At 45.8% G+C, this 19,022-nt stretch overlaps 1 protein-coding gene across 1 annotated transcript in view; it reads right to left on the bottom strand.

Annotated features, from left to right (window-relative positions):
- Window positions 1–19,022, bottom strand: part of LOC144123256 (diuretic hormone receptor-like) — a 190,650-nt gene that overhangs the window by 52,755 nt on the left and 118,873 nt on the right. Inside the window, exons 4-5 of the mRNA XM_077656116.1 lie at window positions 3,865–3,956; window positions 78–163 (exon numbers count right to left, since the gene is read on the bottom strand). Coding sequence (XP_077512242.1) covers window positions 78–163; window positions 3,865–3,956 — 178 coding nt within the window. The remainder of the gene's footprint in view (window positions 1–77; window positions 164–3,864; window positions 3,957–19,022) is intronic.

Raw genomic sequence — 19,022 nt, 5'->3', positions numbered from 1 at the left:
AGTTACTAAAGAGGATAATAGCCCCGAATTTTCATCTCACGAACGGAATATTCACACAGTCTATAACATTTACTCACTTGTAGTAGATGAATATCCACAGAGCAATGGTTAAAGCGAAGAGAGATACTCCGTAGCCTATGTAGTATAACGTCGTTTCATCAACCTGCAAAAAAAGAGGGGGGGGGGGGCGGAAGTGGTGACGAAGCACAACCGATTTTAAGGGTTTCAGAGACTCTAGCGCATGCCGCCGCTACCCTTAGCACAGTTTATGCCGGAATGTGAAACAATTTGGTGGCATGAAATTTTCTTCACTGGGAGATGTTTACTGCTTGCCGCATTCTTCTTTTACAGGTGAATTCAGCTGCCATCGCTGCCTTCACAAACACTCGATGGAAAACATCCTAATGATTTTTCCGTACTATCGCCATGAGTGCAGTTGTAGGCAACAAAGCAAGGAAGTAATTATTCTTTGTAGCAAACAATTCGTTTCCTTTGAAAACGGATTCAGAACGCACAAATCCTGCCTAAATGCAGCCATCACCTTTACCTATACGATTAGTTTGGTTTTATGGGGTTTAACATACGAAAGCGACACAGACTATGAGGGATGCTGTAGGGGAGGGCTCCGGATGACTACAACCACCAGCGGATCTTTACCGTGCACTGACATCGCACAGTATATGGGCCTATATAATTTTGCCTACATCGAAATGCGACCGCCGCAGCCGGTATCGTAATCGGGTCTTTCGAGTGAGCAGCCGAACACGATAACAAATGAGATATCTTGGTGGCAGGAAATATGGATATGCGAAGCTCGCATTTTCATCACACTGTATACACTTCGTGCTCAGCGCCCATCGGTCTTATCGAAGCGGTGGCTTTGTGGTAGAGCATCTGCCTCGCATTCCGGAGGTGCTGGGTTCGATCCACAATGCCGCCGGGTACTCACTGGTTTTCTAATGGGTATAAGATTTCCCCCAGCCTGGTGCTCAGCTATTCTGGAATGAAATACTTTGGAAAAGCGCCTTCGGCTAAAACAGTTGTGTTAACGGGCCAATGATTCGTTCCGCCGCGCAACAACCCTAAATCCTCCTCGTGCGGTTGAAGCCCACTTCAGGCTCTTTTCCATCGAAGCGTAGCCTTGTGATACAGCCTCGCATTCGGGAGGTGCTGGATTCGATCCCAATTGCCGCCGGGTACCTGGTGCTTGCGCAATAAAAATACCAGTGTATGTCACACATGTTATGTGGGCTTGCGGTAATAAATGCTAATAAGTGTTACATTCCAAATAATTAGTATGCCAACTTGCCACTCCCTTCCTCTTTCTCATTGTCTGGTAGGTAACATTTTTATTACTTTTGCAATTGTGCTTTGCTGCAGACCAGGCAGAACATTGAGAGTTACGTGGCAATGCATCGCGGAGGGACGTTTATTGGTAAGCATTCTTGGTTGCTCTTTACAGCAGCTTGGTCTTCGAAGCTGCGCGAAACTGAAATTTTGTTCAACCACTGCCCAGAGGGCTAATGATTTTTTTGAAATTCCAAAAGCTCACATGGCGACTAATCTAGACAGCTACAAAATTGTAATTGAATCTAGGCGCCTAAATGTAATAGAAAACAAGTACATTACATATGAGAGTTTTGTTCGTCAGCTTGTTTTTGAACATGAACAGCCTGTCTTCTGACGTCCACCAGCACGTATTACTCTGACATAGAAGCCACCTCATACTCTAAAAGAAAATAAATATTTAAAAATTAGAGGTCGACCTCACTGAAATATCTGGCATACGTTACCACAGAAGCGCACAAATGTCCACCGTAGTGAAGAAATGTCGTTCGTAATCGCGTAACAAGTCACTAACGAAGTCAGAAGTATGAGAACACTGAGAGTACGGTGTACAGTAAAACCGCCTCATTATTGTACTCATAATCTGCTCGCAACAAAAAAGGTATGTGTTGAAAAGTTTAGCAAAGTGTTTCCGAAAGTGCCATTTTTTTTTTGGTAATGCAGGGTGGCCTGCTGGCCATCGGAAGCGGTAAACCTGAATTATGTTAAGTCAGATGATGCGCAGCGTCCGAACACAAATGCATTCAATTACCTATCGCGAATGACAACGTTATGCACGTTAATAAGGCAGGAATGGGTAATGTGCGAAAGTTCTTTCGTTAGCTGGAGTGCAACATTGTGTCGCTTGTCACAGAGAAGTGAAAAAAAAATAAGAACGCAACACGCATAGAAAAGGTCATCAGTATCAGCCAAAACAATGAACGGAAAACGTTCAACTTAATTCGAAATGACAGCACGCCAAGTGTTCTATGCATTTTTGGACACCCTCTTTCTTTGATTTCCGGGAAACGTTTCCACTCAATAATATTAGCACTGAACAGAATACTTTTTCCTCTGAGAGAAACTTGCTTCTGTCGCGTGTTTCAGTCGATGCCCATCCATTACAACAACCGGAATGGATGGTCAGCCTTCTGATGTTCCTGCACTCTTTTCAGGAGCGCCCGCTTGATTCTGTGCTTGCTCAAGTGTAACAGCTCAAGCCCGTGCAAAGCTGTCGACGCTATGTGTCAACAAAGGCGTTAAGTGCATGGCGCGTGATTAAGTTTCGCGAAACCTACCGATGAAAGGCTGTCTCCGCTAGGGGTGCAGAGCTTATAATCCGCCAAGCTTCGAAGGGATCAGGCGTGAACTGTTTACTTTACAACAAAGGCCTGATGTGCCCTGTCCATGGAAGAATTTTTTTAAACCCTCTTTTTACACGCTTACGTAACGCGCTTTTAGGACGAATGGAGGCGAAGACGTTCAGAAGACGGCGCTTCATTGTTTTCCGCCTCGAGGGTGCCGCGACAAAAGTGTTTGCAAGGGGATTTGCTGTGCGCCCGCTTTTATTGCGATCGGGACTAACACGCAGCGTCTGGTCTCTTTACCATTTCGTTCAGGTTCTCGCGCAAGTTGTCCAGGTACGCTTTTTTTTTGCAGCTGAACCGTTAGCAGTGTGTTGTCGCTGCGCTAGCGACTAAGGCGTAAATTTTTCATGACGTGTATCAACGACATCTTTCTATATATTCCGGTACCGGTGACCAATGGAATTGTTGTATACGTCGCGCGGAGAGCGACGAAGTTGCTTTTGGTTTGGTAACAATCAAGAAGGATGAAGATCTTTTACACTTTTTGCCAGCTCTTAAGGATATATGTATTGCTTTCGTCGGTCCACCCACGGTGCTCACAGATCCGTGGCGGTCAATATTATGTAACCACAAACGGCACATTTAGGAATTTAGGGAAGGGGGTAAGCTCCTGCAAAAGTGGGCCTTATGAGATATTGCACCTCGATAAAACAAGTTTCATTTTAAAGCAGGTCGATGGGGTTCGTTTAAGTTTCGATACGCTTCTACGCTAACGCCGCTTGCAGCGGAGCTTTTATAAGCTTAGATATAGCAAAAAGTTTGAAATTAAAAGCTATATCTATGACACTTCAAGAGATCGTATAACTAGGAATTAAAAATTTTCCACGCTTGAAATGATATATTACTGTAGCTTAACTGTACCGTAGCATTCTAGCAGCAAAATATGCAGGCCGGATTTAGTATGTTACGAACAGCATTAATACTACAACCACTCTCCAAATGCAGATGCCAGTTTGTTTTCTTATTTGAAATCGTAGCTCAAAGTGCTTTCAACAGTGGGCATATTTTTTCTTTCCTTCCAGTGTCTTGATGTTCATATAGTGGAAACACTGAATGTGTTTGCGGACCTTCCCTTTGGCTCTCTATTTTTGTGTATTATTGCAAAAATGTATTACCCATGCGCATGGGAGAGAAGCGGACATAAGCAGAGAAAATGCTGCGCTATACTTACCTCTCTATCTACGTCGACCAGCGGCTTGCAGCCAGAGTAATCCGACCTGTCTGCCCACGTCCCGTTCTCCAGGCACATGCGTGTGGCATTGTCTGCACAGATGGGAAGCAAGCGAAAAATAAACGCCTTAAAGCTTGCAGGCGGGGCTTTTAACCAAAAAGGGGATTTTCACATTTCTTAGTTCATAATGGCATATACAAATTGCAGTTCTCTGCGTGTAAAGTACTTATAGCGTTAAGAGGAGCGTGGTCAAAAGGAAGCGATGAAATAGGGCATGGTTACACACAGTGCTAGAGCCATGAGCCTGCTTGTCAAGATTTTTATCAAGCTTGAATTAGATAGGTGATATGATTCCACATAACATTACTCATGGCAATACTGGCAGCTTCTGTTTTACTTGAAATAAAAGAAACCAAACTCAAGCCACTATGTCCCAAACATTAGATCTTTCTGACGGATACAAAACAGCACTTTAAGTTTACCTCACTTTATTGAAACGAGAGGAAGAGAATATTGTCTGTAAAAAATCAGCATGCATGACTGTTCAACTGACATATTACCGCACACTGGCATGGGTGGTCGCGATTGGTATTTTATGCCCCTGGTTTAACATGCTACTATGCTTCAATACTCAATGGAATGAAAATTCAGAATATGGCAAAAATTCGGTCTTTTCCTCAACAGCAGAAACAAATCGCTCCATCTTTCTGACCCCACCATATATTGTTCCTCCTTGAAATTAAGGGCGTGACATTAAAAAAGCACCATATTTGATAAATTAAAGCGAATTTTCATGTCACAGTGGAAAGGAGGCTGCAAAGAAAAGTTGTGAGTGCATTAAAGAGAGCGCCCTTCATTTGCGTTTTTCAGTCTTTCGATTTCGCGGAGTAATAAAATCAGCCAGATTTTTTTTTACTTCGAAACGATTTGGGTCATTAAACACGGAATTTTACAATTCTGAATTTGTTGGGCTCATTTTTCTAGCAAAAGTAATTTACTTGTGACGCATAGTTTCGCCTGGAATACCAAATGAATCTCAATTACGAAACTGCCTTTTCAATATCTTTAAAAAACAGCTTAAACCAAGGTACCACTAACCAGGTAAGGCAAGTGTTTTTCGCATTTTTTAAAAGTATTTGATCCCATGCATAAACATGTCTGTGTCTAACACTTCCGCATCTTGGATAGATCTACCAGTCTTTGCTTGTACACTGTGAAAGCATTACACATCACGATAGCCTAATTGAATGCATAAAAGCTGCGCAGTAGAGACGACGCCGAGGAGACATGAAGAGGACGAGCGCCACTGGAAAACCAGTCAACTGGGCCCTTATCGAACGCTTCTTCATTCACAGCATCGATTTGAAACGTCGAACCGCCACGGAGCAGGGCGTCATTAAAGTGAATAGCGATCTCTACAATACTGCCGATGAAACACCCCATAAATACAAGTATCTTTGCACTTACCCGCTGAGTAAATAAAGCGTTAATTTATTGCATTGTAAAAAACACGAAAACCAAAAGCAGAAGACGACACCAACGAGGTCCCGAGACCACCTTTGTGTCTCCTTTTGTTTTTATTTATTCTCGCTTTCGCTGTGTGCCTCCATAAACGAACTATTAATATTAACTTGCCCAGCTATTCATTCTTCTTCGTATAATTTACGTTTAAAGCCATCAGCAGTTAACCGAAAACACCGTTCTAGAACAAGTACAAAAGATCAGCTAGTTTCAGTGCGGTGCCTTTAGCATTGTGCACTCGAAAACTACTTTCCTAACTGTGCATTTTCTGGTAGAAACTGGGTTTATCCCGATATTTAAAAAATTCATACGACCTGCATGAACCCAGTGAAACGAAGTTTTACCCTAAAACGAAGGGTCAGAATTATAGACCTTTAGAACTAGTTGTACCCGCACGTCGCCTCATTCTACGTTGAACTCTTATGTCCACGCGCGCCGATCTAATATAATACATTTCAATATATGAAGTCATCAAAGTTTACATTCAGAGGCCTTGTAGACAAAGGGACAAAGAGCCTTAAAATAGCTCTTGACAGCGTCCAGTGACCGTCTACTCCACAGTGATCGAGCATTACAAATAGTCACTGCATGCAAAAAAAAAATCAAACCTTGGAAAAGAACAGCACAGAGAGCCCGTGATTGGTTTTTTCCGTGTAAAGGGTGCGCTGCTCTGCAAGTATTCCCATACCGTAAACAGAACTGCAGACACGGGTGCGGTTCCTTGCGCATGTTAGAGAGCGGGGAAGTTTTGTTTTCAGACTCGAAACGCCAGGGGCGTCGGCCATATAGGGTTGTGGGTTTAAGAGCGCTTCCTTCCAGTGGGTATTTGCCTCTCTCGACTGCTGTGCAAACATGGTCCAATCATAGAGGAAGTAGCAGTGGGACCGTTGCGCTCGTGTTTTTGAATGTAAAGAGTAGACATGTTTGCATTTCTGTGCATAATAAAAAATCGCAAGGTCTATAGCGGTGGTCTCAATTATCTAGTGTTAATGGAAAAGAACAAGCACTTTAACCTATGCGGAGGAAGATTTCTTCGGATGTGCAAGCACAGCGAGGCAACATCCGTTCGACAATCTCTTAGCCAGCTGACTCTGCACCAATGTGCAATATGTGCAGCGTGCTCACTATGTGTGCCACGTGTTTTCTTTTGACGCTGTTATGCAGCTCAACAAAAGAGTTTTCTGCCTGCTTTGGATTACCATTTGCCGTGTTGACAGCATCTTACACCTGCTACCTATGTGCCTTCTGTATCTTAAATAACTCAGCCTACATCTTCGCAGTGCCCCAATATTTTATCCCAAAATATTGTCTCTATTAAAATATCAGCTCATTTAGGCGCCAAGTTTTCCGTTCGAAATGAAAGTGATGTCAAGCAGCAGTTTGATCACAGCATTTTGCTCACATAGAGATTTTAGCCAACACAGACGCCATGAAACTGATTTTACGAGCGTATAAAGTAGGAACGGCACGATACAATACTTGTTTAAACCAAAACGGCCTCGGCATGCCGCCGATGCGGGTGTAAAATGGTGGTAAGTGAGCAATGCTTATTTTAATCCACCTGAGGAGAGCAAGTTCTGAAGCCCCCCCCCGCCCCCACCCCCCCACCCCTCCCTCCTTGGCAGCAGTGGCGAAAATTGGGCATACTAAGCATACTAAGCGTGTACTCAGAAGCCAGTAGTCCTATCAATGCGGCACGTCTGTGATGTGCTTGAAGATGATTGACAGAAACATGGCTAGAGTGTTTAATAAGGCAGTGAAACTTTGTCTCTCTCATTGCTTACACGGCAGAGGGCAGATAGCTTTTCTTGCTCATGGCATTATTCATTGGGATGTCAGAACGCCATGCCGGCTTCAAAATGCGACTAAAGCTTGGAACGGAGCTGTGTAATATGGTGCCAGAAGGACAGAATAAAGAAGAATAACTTATTTTAATGCTACAAATGCAATGGCAACAGGCAGCCTTTGACGATGGTGGGATATAAAGCTAGTGAGATGAGTTATGGTTCTTACCGCATAGGCGCACTTTATCGAGTAAAGACACCCCTGGAGATTGCTCTTGAGTGGTTGAAAGGGCCTCAGTAAACGCCTTTCCAATTCCCCCCAGCTAAAACTGACTCAAACGCAGGAAACCGAATAACAGTTATTTGTACAGAGTTTGTACCGTCTACAAAGATGCGCCTGCAGCTTCTCCCAAGACAAAGTAGAGGGTGCACAATCACGGTCCGTTCCCTTTTGCAATTTCAAGGGCGTGTGAGCTTCAAGCCATGTTTCGATCAATAAAATCCCAGCAAAGTGATTAGTTGTATTTCAGCGAATCGCTGGGCCATCAGTACGTACCGGGAAAATTGACGTCCCGTTCCATGAAACGCACGCAGGAAGCATTTCTCACACGAGGGCCGAGACGTGTAAGCGTTGTCAGGAATGGTAAGCTCACATGTTTATAGACCTTTTCTGAACTCTCGCACAAACTTGCGTAGACCCCACACCTGATGCCACTGCAGACATCCGCCTATTTAGAGAGTTGGGCTTAGTATGTTAGCGACTCCACAAGAGGTGCACCTGCACAAGAGGTGCACCTGCATGGCGTAACATTTTAGTTAAGCATTCGGCCCTGCGTGCCACCCCGCAGATAATTCTAATACTTTGGTAAGCCTTCCTCGCCACAAAAGCTCACGCATAACACAGGGAATGGTGTCAACAGTTCAAACCTACTAAAACTGTGCGGCGACTTGCATGTTTGCAGATACTGAAAGGATCCTTTGGAAACCAACACTTTCACCCGGAATGTGAGCAACATTGTTAATTAAATTTTCTTTTATGAATGGTCGCATTGTTGTACGTTGTAGTATTCCTGAAAAGTATGATTCAGGGTGTTGCGCGTAAATTGAACAGGTTACAATATAACACTCGCGCAGTATGCATAGGAACCCAAGAAAAACGATATTCTTGGCCAGTTTACACACAAAAATTGCTATTCTGTGGGATTAGTTACGTTCTTTCGCCTAATATTTTCGCCCTCTGATTGCAGGACAAAGCTTTCAAGTAGAAGTAATAAATCATCCGAGAAAACTCCATGGACGCTGTTATGTGCCACAATTAGGAGGTTGCTCTTTGCACGTCCTAGGAAACCGGCGAAATTGAAAAAAAAATGAAGTTCACGCGTCATTTTGCACGTGATATCTCTGTTCTCAAAGCAGCTCGTCACGAACTATGCCGCTCTTGCGCTGCTCCTCTTGTGCGAAAAAAACTGACACGGCAGCGATGAATGTGCCGGCGGGAAATTCAACCGAGCCATCAGTTGCCCTCTCAAGACAACGCTTTGCTTCATAAGACTACTCATGACAGTCGCGAGCCGGGACGCCCAATGTCTCACACAGTGCATGGGGCGTTTGGCTTAGAGCACTGCACGGGCTCTGGCCAGCCCGAAAGCCTGGCCCTGGCCCGGCCTGCGGGCGTGACTGGGCCAGAATATATGATCTTTGGCCGGGCCCGGCCCAGGCCCAAGCTTGAAGTCGCGGGCCCGTGCTGTGTTCGGTTCCATATATAGAGGGCCTGCGTACAGCTTTTGATTCATTAATGTAGGGTGAAGCACACTTGGGGTGTTTTAGCAGCGACATAGATGATATACGACAGTGGCGTTCATGATGCTGTTGGCACTTACTTATTTTTTGCGTCTGCTACAGTTGCATATTCCTCATATGAGAAAAAGTACAAGTAATGCCGACTTTTGTTTTCTACTGTTCACCGAAACATCTAGGAACTGAAAGAATCTCAGGCTAAAATCTTTCCAGTGGTTAATTAATAAACCATTGCTATTATTTTACTTTGCTGACGCGGAATGAGAGAAGCATATTTGTAAACTGGCTTTATTCAGCATCGCTCCCTCTGCTATGTCCTTGTTCAAGGACAAAACAAATTACTTCGAAGTAATTCTGGACGCCCACACCTCACCGCTTTGAACGACGCAAGAGAAATTTGAAAGAAATTGCCCAAATCCAGCGGCGGGCTACACTAAAGCAGCTTTCTTAATGGAGCTTTGAAACACCTGACACGGCTCATTTGCACGAGTGCGGTCGCCTACTAAGTACAGTGGTGAGCTGCCCTGTCTAGAGCGTGCCGACGGTGCTCTGCGCAGCATGTCAGCGCCATCTAACGTTAGGCTCTGGGTTTGAGTTATGCGTCCCGTGCGCATGCGCGGCAAAAACAGAGGGATGCCTGCTCATCGCTTCCTTGTCCAGCCCCAACCTTGAGAGTTCGTTTCGCGCCGCCAGGGACGTGCTGCCTGCATTTGTGATGCTGTGGCGGTGGCCAGGGCGTCGCCATGCCGCCGTGTTCCACGAGTGTAACGATACGGCCAGGAAAGCAAGCGCCAGTGATAGCGGATGATCGCGCGTTTCTGCATCCAAGTTTTTAGATCTGTACGGATGCCAAATGCAGTGTCCCTTGTAGCTGATTACAAGGCGCAAAGACACGCAATCAAACAATACACCTGCAACGCATTGTGCGCGGTGGTAACGCGCTAACCTTTTACGGACAAAACGGAAACGGCAACAAACAACCAACTAAGCCCCATTTTCGCACTCTTAGCGTGGTGCGTGTTTGACACGCGCTATCATCCGCTCTCACTTGCTTTTGAAACGCGTGATCACCCGATATCACTTGCACAATGTCATGGAATACCCACATTAGCAAGATATGCATCACCCTGTCTAAATTCATAGGTATCATCGCTCGTAATAAACATATTTTCTCCGTGAAAACGAAGCTCGACCTTTATTACGCTTTTTTCTTCTCATATATAGGTGTTTGTTACTTGGTATGGGGAAATACTACTGTGTCAAATATACAGAAACTTTTTACACTACAGGAAAAAAAGTTCCTGATCATTAGAAATTCTTCCTTTGACGCCCCGGCAGGCCCCATAAGACAAAGGCATAAAATTATTCCGGTTAATAAGCTATTTGATTACAGGTTTACCTGCTTGTGTAAAAAGATCACGGCACGGAATGACCCTTTTTTGAGCCGCATTGTTCCTCTTGTAACATATGCCACACCCTATGCAACTTGAGGCCATGGAATGTTTGCCATACCCAGATGCAGGACAAACTACAGTTGTGCGATGTTAAAATATATTTCGAAATGTTTGAACACCCCTCTCTATAGCAATTCAACAAAAATGACTTCTTCTGCACTTAGGGAACTCTTCATTGACTAAATTGCATTTTTTTACTCTGTTGAAATGTTCTTACCGGTCATTACTCTTTCTTTTTCTTCTTTGTCTAACAATGTATAATGACTCTCACGTGTAACTGTCTCTGCTAATGCTGCCGACTTCTACGGGTGACAAAGCTTGTCAAGCGGTTATTGCGAACCGCTTTTTTTCGTCACCCACGGTTTTTGTAAGACAAAAGCTTAAAAAAGACAAAAACTTGACTTGACTTGCTTGCCTAGGCACCTTGCTATTCGTGCGAAACGCGTTGATTTTCCGGCCGCTATTACATAATATTCAGCGCGGCCATAGCGGCGTGAAGCGCAAGAACTGAGAGGAAATGAGGCCGAGAACCCACGAGCAGGCACCGCTTTATTTTGGCCGCGCATGCGCACGGGACACAAAACTCTAACCCAGAGCCTAACGTTAGATGGCGCTGACTTACTCCGCAGAGCCCCGTCTGCGCGCTCTGAACAAGGCTGTACACCAACGTACGCAGCACTGCTGACTTGGCTGTCTAATCTATCAGCAGCGCATACCGTGAGATCTGCCAGAAGGCGCTCCGCATATGCTCATTTTTGTGTTACATCGCTCACGACTGAACATTTCAAGTTTAAAGATAAGCGCTGGAGAAGGGCCTTCGTTCGACTATCGACGAACAGTGTTCTAGTGTATTATTTGGCTTTCTGTCTTCGTCTCCCAAAAATGCATCTCGACGCTACGAGGAAGGCCATTAGAGAAGAGCATATTTGTTTCTTACACATTGGGTCTTCGAAGACATACTGCGAAATAAACAGACCCTTCTATTACTTCTATTAAGCGCCCCGTGAGCTCCTAATTCAACCTGCGAAATCGTGCTTGTTAAAAAAATGAAGTGTCTTGCTACGGCTGGGAATACGTTTTAATATTTCGATATCGCGCGCAGTTAAAAATGACTGATTAAAAATCTAGACGCAGCTCAAAGATTGTTGAGCGTTCATGCGACCCTTTTCCTTTTGCTCTTTGAGATGCAGTTCGCAGACAAGATCGCTGACCAAAACTCCAAGCGGATGAACCCGCCTTGTGTTCTCTTCCTTTTGCATTTATCAAGCCAATTTTTCCCAATGCGATCTTAGCGTCCTTGCCGGCAACGTCCTTACTTGTGCACCATGATACTATTTGCACTCTGAACAATTTACCACTTGAACTGCTTCGGAAACGGTCCCGGACCCGGGCAGGGTCGGGCCTCACATCGAGCTTGGCGGGCCGGTCGTGGGCTCAGTAAAGTGATAAAGGAGCGGCCGGGGCCGGGCTTGGGCTTTGTGTCGCGAGGCCGGGGAGGGGGGGTTCAGGCCTCAGAATGCTGCCCGTGCAGTGCTCTACTTTGGCTTGAGTTTCTCCTCCTGTGCATCGGTCGACGTTTTGTCAACATAGCCGTCTAGGCCAGGAAGGGACTTCGTTTCTGGCGATTTCTTGCAAAGAAAGAAATATACCTAAATCCCTAATTATGCATATTCTATACGCGCCTAGAGAAACTGAGGGTGAATGCTCCCCGCAGAACAAAGATAATAAATGATTTAGAAATATTTTAAACTGATTATCAGTGGTACTGAATACAAAAAAGCACCACATTTGTCTCTTATTGAGTGGACAACAACCTAAATTTAGCGGCTTCCTCGGGCTTATCAATAAATTTCCTTGACTACATCTCGGGCCCTTTATTCTTCTTTGTCTTCGCGTCAAACCCGCTTTTACAATATCCGTGCACACCCAACATGTTTTACAAGAATCGGATACATCGGATTTCTAACCTAAAGTGAGCCTTGCAGTGAAAGTAGTACCTGTATAGAGTTTGTGATGTACAAATCTGCGGCACCGCACGAAATTTAGCTAACGTCTTGTGTTTACTTCATAGGGGTAATTTCCGCTGACTAGTGATGTGAGTTTGAAATGAGGGTTCTATTATGAGGGTTAGATTGAAAAACACGCCTCGCAAGCGACAGCACGAAACACGGACGATAAGACGGACCGCTACACAAGCCCACTACGTGCTGCTCCAAGGCTATAAGGACGCCTGATATGCCCGTTGTGACGTTCAATATTACGGGCGGCACTTTGCACTACACCTCCATAAAAACGCAAAAAGATGCCCGTGTGATGGTCGATGCCAGTGCATGTTAAAGATCCCGAGGTGGTAGAAATCATTCCGAAGCCCTCCACTACGGCACCTCTTTCTCTCTTTTCTTCTTTCTGCGTTGATTTTGATTAAAGGAAATCGCATAACTGGCTCCCAGGGTCAGTGGACAACTAAATCGCGCTTTCAGTTACGTGGCGGTGGTGTCCACATGCAAACTATGCTTTCGTCCAACATTCCGTGGTTAGCAATACTAAATCTTCAGCAATTTTTAAAGCGAAAGCTTTACTGGCCGCGAACTTGTGGTTTCGCCGTGGCCGCACTCCAAGGAGGCACATGACGTCACAACGCGCGCCTCACATATATTGGTGGACACCCTAACCGCGCTTTCTTCTTTCCCTCCCTCCTTTATCCCTTCCTTTACAGCGCGGTTCGGGTGTCCACCGAGATATGTGAGGCGGTTACTGTGATTTGCGCGCTTGCCGCGCCATCTGGCATGAGGTCACACCGCGCGGCTCGCCGCCACCGCCGTTTGGTAGAACGTCACACCGCGTTCCTCGTCGTAGCGCTCGCCTCTGCTCGCTTCGACAGCTGCTTCGCATGCCTGATAACATGTCGAAGGATTGAAAAGGAGAGCTCGCGTACGCCGCAACCACAGATGTGCCGTATTTAATGCGACAACAACATAGCTAGACAGCCAGACTAACCTGGACTTGCAATCAAGATTAACCAAGGCTAACCATGCTATGCCTTAGCTTTTCCTACGTATATCCTGGCATAGCCGAGCTAAGCCACTGGCAATTTCTTTTTAAATCGCCGGCACTAGTGACGAGAGAATTTTGCTAGGACTGCATAGCCATTTTTCTTCTAAAATAAGAGACGAAGGAAACCAGAAGAAACTTCTATCTGTAGGGCAAAAGCCAGCTTGCACGACAGGAATTGCTATGGTAACAACATGTCGCTATCTTAAAAATCTACATGTGTTGCTTTTGCCGCTTCTTCTCACGACTATAAATGCCGTGTCTTTTTCGGTTTCAAATCTTTAAAATTTATTGTATTGTCGGTCACCTTTCTGAGCGGAATATCTATTGCTTTCTGTGTATATGTTCGTCATTGCGGCCCATCGCCCCGTTTCATCGTCTGGATATGTTCCGTCCAGGCTGAAGTGTACAGGTGAACCATTGCGACAAATTTTGTCCCGTCATTTTACTTTGTTTACTGAGAGCAACGCTCAATTCCCAGAAGCCGTCCTCCAGCTAATTGTTAATCTCAAAATGGCCCCGAAGAAGCCCTGAAACTCTTACTCCTGAGCTACAAGACCATTGACAGCTTAAAGAACGCTATGACAAGAAACATGCCACACCAGATAGTCGGTAACAACGATGCCGGAAATGGTGCACTCTTAACAGAGAAGAGTAAAAGGGGGAGAAAACTGTCCTCTAGCACACTCCCTTTTATGACCGGGTGTGCGCTTAGAGGACAGCTCATTCCATGTTTACTACCATACAGGTGTACTTATTTTTAGAGTGCACCGAATGACGTTCTACTAATGGAAATATGGAAAGAATGATACAAAGTATCGAGGGAGAAGAAGGCTGTATGGACTGCCAACTTGTGCTCTCCTGTACCATAATGGCAAAGAATGTTCTATTATGCCATTATATGCATGAGAGGTAAACATTGGTTCCTTGGCACTACTAAATAAATTTACTGGGACACCTTGAGAATTTATTTTTGTCAACTGCTTTGCATTGCTTAGCCTGCCACGGCACTCTCATGCCAGGCCACCGGAGCCAGGAGCTTGACTTATCAGCTTGCCCTCAAGAGCAGATTGCCTTGGACTCAAATTCTCGACGGCGGGCCAAGATAGCTTTGTTGCAACGTGGCAGTAAATGTTGCCGCTAACGAGCTCCCAAAACAAGATAAACGCCTTTCAGTTTAATATTGCACGTGACGCTGCATCGTTGCTACTGGCGCCATTAGGACCTTGGTGGTGAACAACCCTCCTGCACCGGGAAAAGGCGAGGACGCAATTTAGCCGTGGCTAATAAATTAGACGTCGCATCGCGTGTACAGGGAAAGAGAATGAGAGAAGAATGGGGCAGCATTGCACATTGAAATAAGGGTTTCCCTATACAATGAAAGTGAAAAAAGGCGAAACAACAGCCAAAGTACACTTAGGTTCACAGGAATATGTCCTGGAGGCGGTTATATCTAAGCGCCTCTAAATGGCCGTTATCTGGATTAAAGCAATAATGTTTAAATCACCGCCGCTAGCGGCACAACATTTGCTATCACCGCTAAGCGCTTTTATTTTTCTGTACCAGAACTTCCTAACTACGAGAGTGGCATTAGCCGCAGCAAAGAAAATCGTAGCTGGCTTAATTTCCTTAAATGGCGCGGGAGAGGCTTGGTTGTTAAAAGAGCCCGACGCAACCGCAATCGCGGCGCGTGACGTTGCCCAGGAGGCGGCGATGTTTTGATGTGAAGGACCGCGGCCACCAGGGCGTTCTTATCTGTGGACAATTGCTATGGTAGAATGCACGCGCGCAAGTACGCGCAAGGAGCATGAAACGAATATTCGCAAGGAAAAAAGAGCGATTGTATTGCGAAAGGAGCTGGCTAGTTTTTAGTAAGCATTAAAGAAGCATGGTAGGATAAGAGAAAGAAAATTTGCGTCGTCATAAAGGATACGCATTATGAAATGGTACACTCCCAGGTATTTCTAACGCCACCATTGGGGAACGAGAGCAGAGAAGGCGCTTGTACCTTTAATACGGCTGTGAACAGTGAAAATGGGACAAGGCTAAGTTGACTCAAAAAGTCCGAAAGCTAGCGTATTTCGGTAACAACTAAGCTAAAAACAGGTGGCGACGAGACCTTAAGTGCATAAAAATCTTGGCTGAAGCGTACAAAACTATAAGCGTTTTAAGTTCTTCAGAATGGCACTAAAAGCGCTCAAAAAGACAAGAACGACAGAGTAAGAGAGACATTCTGTCGTTCTTGTATTTTTGAACGCTTTCACTGTCACAATGAAAAAAAAAAAAACTCGCCCACCCCCTGCCATTCTTCAGAATGAGCGACGGAATTAACTTTGCGTACAAAAAAAAAAGTAAACAGCTATCGTGCAAAGGAAGAATAATCAGAAGAATGGTTTAGGGAAACACTCCCCGTGCAAAATCCAGGTACGACTAACGTATCGCAGCCAGTCTGAAACGCCATTTCGCAGAATTAACGTTTTCATCTAACAATATCAATACAGCCTAGCGTGCAGAATATTAATAGGAGTTGCGAACAAACTTCGTAATTACTTCCTGACTCTCGGAGGGCACCTTAACCGTGCTTATAGAGCGTATGAAGAATGATAAAACAAGGGTTAAAAAAAAGAGGCACACATGACGCCGGCTGGGTAGCGTGAATACCTAGAGCCACGCCAAGATAACTGCACTCACTAATAACCAATAACACAGCGGAAAGGTCGATATCGTCCCCCACACATTACATGCGATTACACATAAAGCGCTTCTTGAATTCCTTGTGGGCTAATAATAATGATAATTGTTTTTTGGGGAAAGGAAATGGCGCAGTATGTGTCTCATATATCGTTGGACACCTGAACCGCGCCGTAAGGAAAGGGATAAAGGAGGAAGGGAAAGAAGAAAGGAAGTGGTGTCGTAGTGGTGGGCTCCGGGATAATTTCGACCACCTGGGGATCTTTAACGTGCACTGACATCGCACAGCACACGGGCGCCTTAGCGTTTTTCCTCCATAAAAACGCAGCCGCCGCGGTCGGGTTCGAACCCGGGAACTCTGGATCAGTAGTCGAGCGCCCTAACCACTGAGCCACCGCGGCTAAAATTGTGGGCAAAAATTTTATTTTCGGCTACAATAGCTTGGCAACAGTGGTGACATTAGATTACTTCGCCCTTTCTCCCTGTCTCTGGACTCAGGCGAAAAAAAGTTCATGCCGAGACGGTAACTCGAACAGTACATTTGGTAATGCAGCCGCAAAGAAGACAATAAATAAGAAAGGCGCATTCAACTGATTAATGCTCCGCCATGCAGATGAGTACATACAAAACGCAGCCAAGGACACAAAGAAGCAAGACCCCACCTCACGGCCAACGCTTTCATTGCCCGCCTCCGGAAATCCGACAGGAAGTGGCCAAATCTCGTCGCGGTGCGCAAATTACTTCCTTCGCGTACAGATAATGCCACCGGCGAAGCTTGGCTTCAACGCCACGGGTGGCCGCAGTCACAAAGGTTCCATTCGTGCCAAGAACGCACCGGAGGACGGTGCTCGGGATATATTGTCTGCCGACGCAGCGGACAACGCCCTTCCTAACAAATAAGTGAGCCGCGGCCCGCATGTGCAATAATGGACGCCCATTGTCGTCTTTGTAAGGGGACATCGCAGCCTGCACCACAATTCGGTCGATGCTGAAGAAGGTGGCTTTGATAAATCATGCATCGATAGGCTTCATTAATATCGGTGAGCCGTGGAGCTGCATTGTACGCGGCATTTAGCGACACCGTGCATCCGAACGGCCTTTTATGTGCGGACAAGATTCTCTTGTGCTATGGTTTGAAGTAAGCATTGGCCTTGAGCACTCCAGCCGAGAGAGCCACCGGAATCAGTGAAAGGAAGTATATTTCACCACCTGGGCAGTAAGTTAAAGAAAATGTTGAGTGCCTGCTGCGATGAAGCCAGAAAACTTGTGCGGCATAATTCGTTCATGAGATAGCGACGGTTGCGAAACAGGGCTACGAGCTTGCAAGGCGTCTTCGTTTAGTTTAGCAGATTCATGTAGCGTCTCCATAACTGAACGGCGACACAGTGACGTGTGTACTTGTCTACTTGTCTTTACCTTGTCTGCTAAACATGCAACGTGCGTTTCAGGCATTCATGCTGAGGGAGTCTATTACCGCGAGAAACATCCTGAAGTGAGGCAATGAGGTATATTAAGTGGCAACCAAATTGCGGTGATACGGCGCAAGAAATCAAAGTACAAGATCATTACCACGTCCAAAAGGCAGAGTGGATTCATCGCTGGCATTTCAGAAGAATAAGTTCATTACTATGACGAACGGCACAAGGCATGGCCGAGTGGCTGTACGATTCAGTGCTACAAAGAGTGGCGCATATAAGACATGCAAGTAGGAGCACTAAAATAACCGGGCTAACTTTATTTCTGGGCAACGGCGCGCCATTCCCTTGCTTACTGCCATCGCAGTAAGAGGCCGTCTTCTGTCCACTGCACATTAAACGTTCATCTCAAGTGTCTCCACCTGATCGTATCGAGCATCAGCAGCGCTGCCCAGTGAATCTGCTAACCCTGTCGCTTAACTTTATTCTCCGGCAACCGCGACTCTAGACCTCTATTCAATAGTGTTCACTCTCTTATGCTGCCGGTTACTGAGGTCGTCATTGCTAGCGTGAGCCGAGGCTTTCATAAGAGAAACGTTGCGTAAAGCCACCTGAAGCCTGGGCCACACGTAAAAAAAACGCAACGCATGTGAAACCACCCCTGATAGCGCAAGTTGGGCGGTGCAGACACGTGCATATTAGGCTCGGAGCAATCTCGCGTGCGAAGAACACTCCATGCTGACCATGTGTACGCAATCATCCGCGCCGCCTAAGTTGCACCATTAGGGACGTAAGAAACGCCCATGGTATTGCAAGCTCAGAGGCGCGGCTGCGTGCGCTGCCCAAGTGGCACGTTTTCGCGTGCGAAAAACTGCATGTGGCCATACACGTAGCAGTGCCGAAAAAGCTCTTCAAGTATGTCAAATACATCGCTGTGCTGCATCAGTAGTCGGTGACAGCACCCTTCGCCAGTGCAACATAGGCTTTAGATGTGTTTATGCAAGCACTTTTTGGAATTAAATAATGACGCACAAAGACAAGGACTCGCGCGGTCCTTGTCGCAAGGACAGCGCGTGTCCTTGTTTTTCTCATACTTTTCGTCAGTGTGTCTTTCTCAGTGATTATTCCATTCCAAAAAAGCTATGCACCATCTAGCCCTTCCACAGGTTTTGCTATGCAAGCAAGGAGCATCATGCGCCTTTTTCGGCAACTACTAATGTAATGTCATTCTTCGTGGCCTATGTCACAGATAGCAGTGAACAGTCCCAGAGTACCAAACAAAAGGAAAACAGAACGAACCGCGACAATACTGGACCGCAGCTCTCTCATACCACTAGCCGCTCTGTGGGTGAATGGTTATGGCGCTCGGCTGCTGGCCCAAAAGACGCGGGTTCTATCCCGGCCGCGGCAGTCGCATTGCGATGGAAGCGAAGGGCTAGACTCGT

This window comes from Amblyomma americanum, chromosome 3 (genome assembly GCF_052857255.1).
Source record: "Amblyomma americanum isolate KBUSLIRL-KWMA chromosome 3, ASM5285725v1, whole genome shotgun sequence".
Taxonomy (NCBI): Eukaryota; Metazoa; Arthropoda; class Arachnida; order Ixodida; family Ixodidae; genus Amblyomma; species Amblyomma americanum.
The sequence above is the reverse complement of the archived record's forward strand: the minus strand, read 5'-3'. Positions and strand labels throughout refer to the sequence as shown.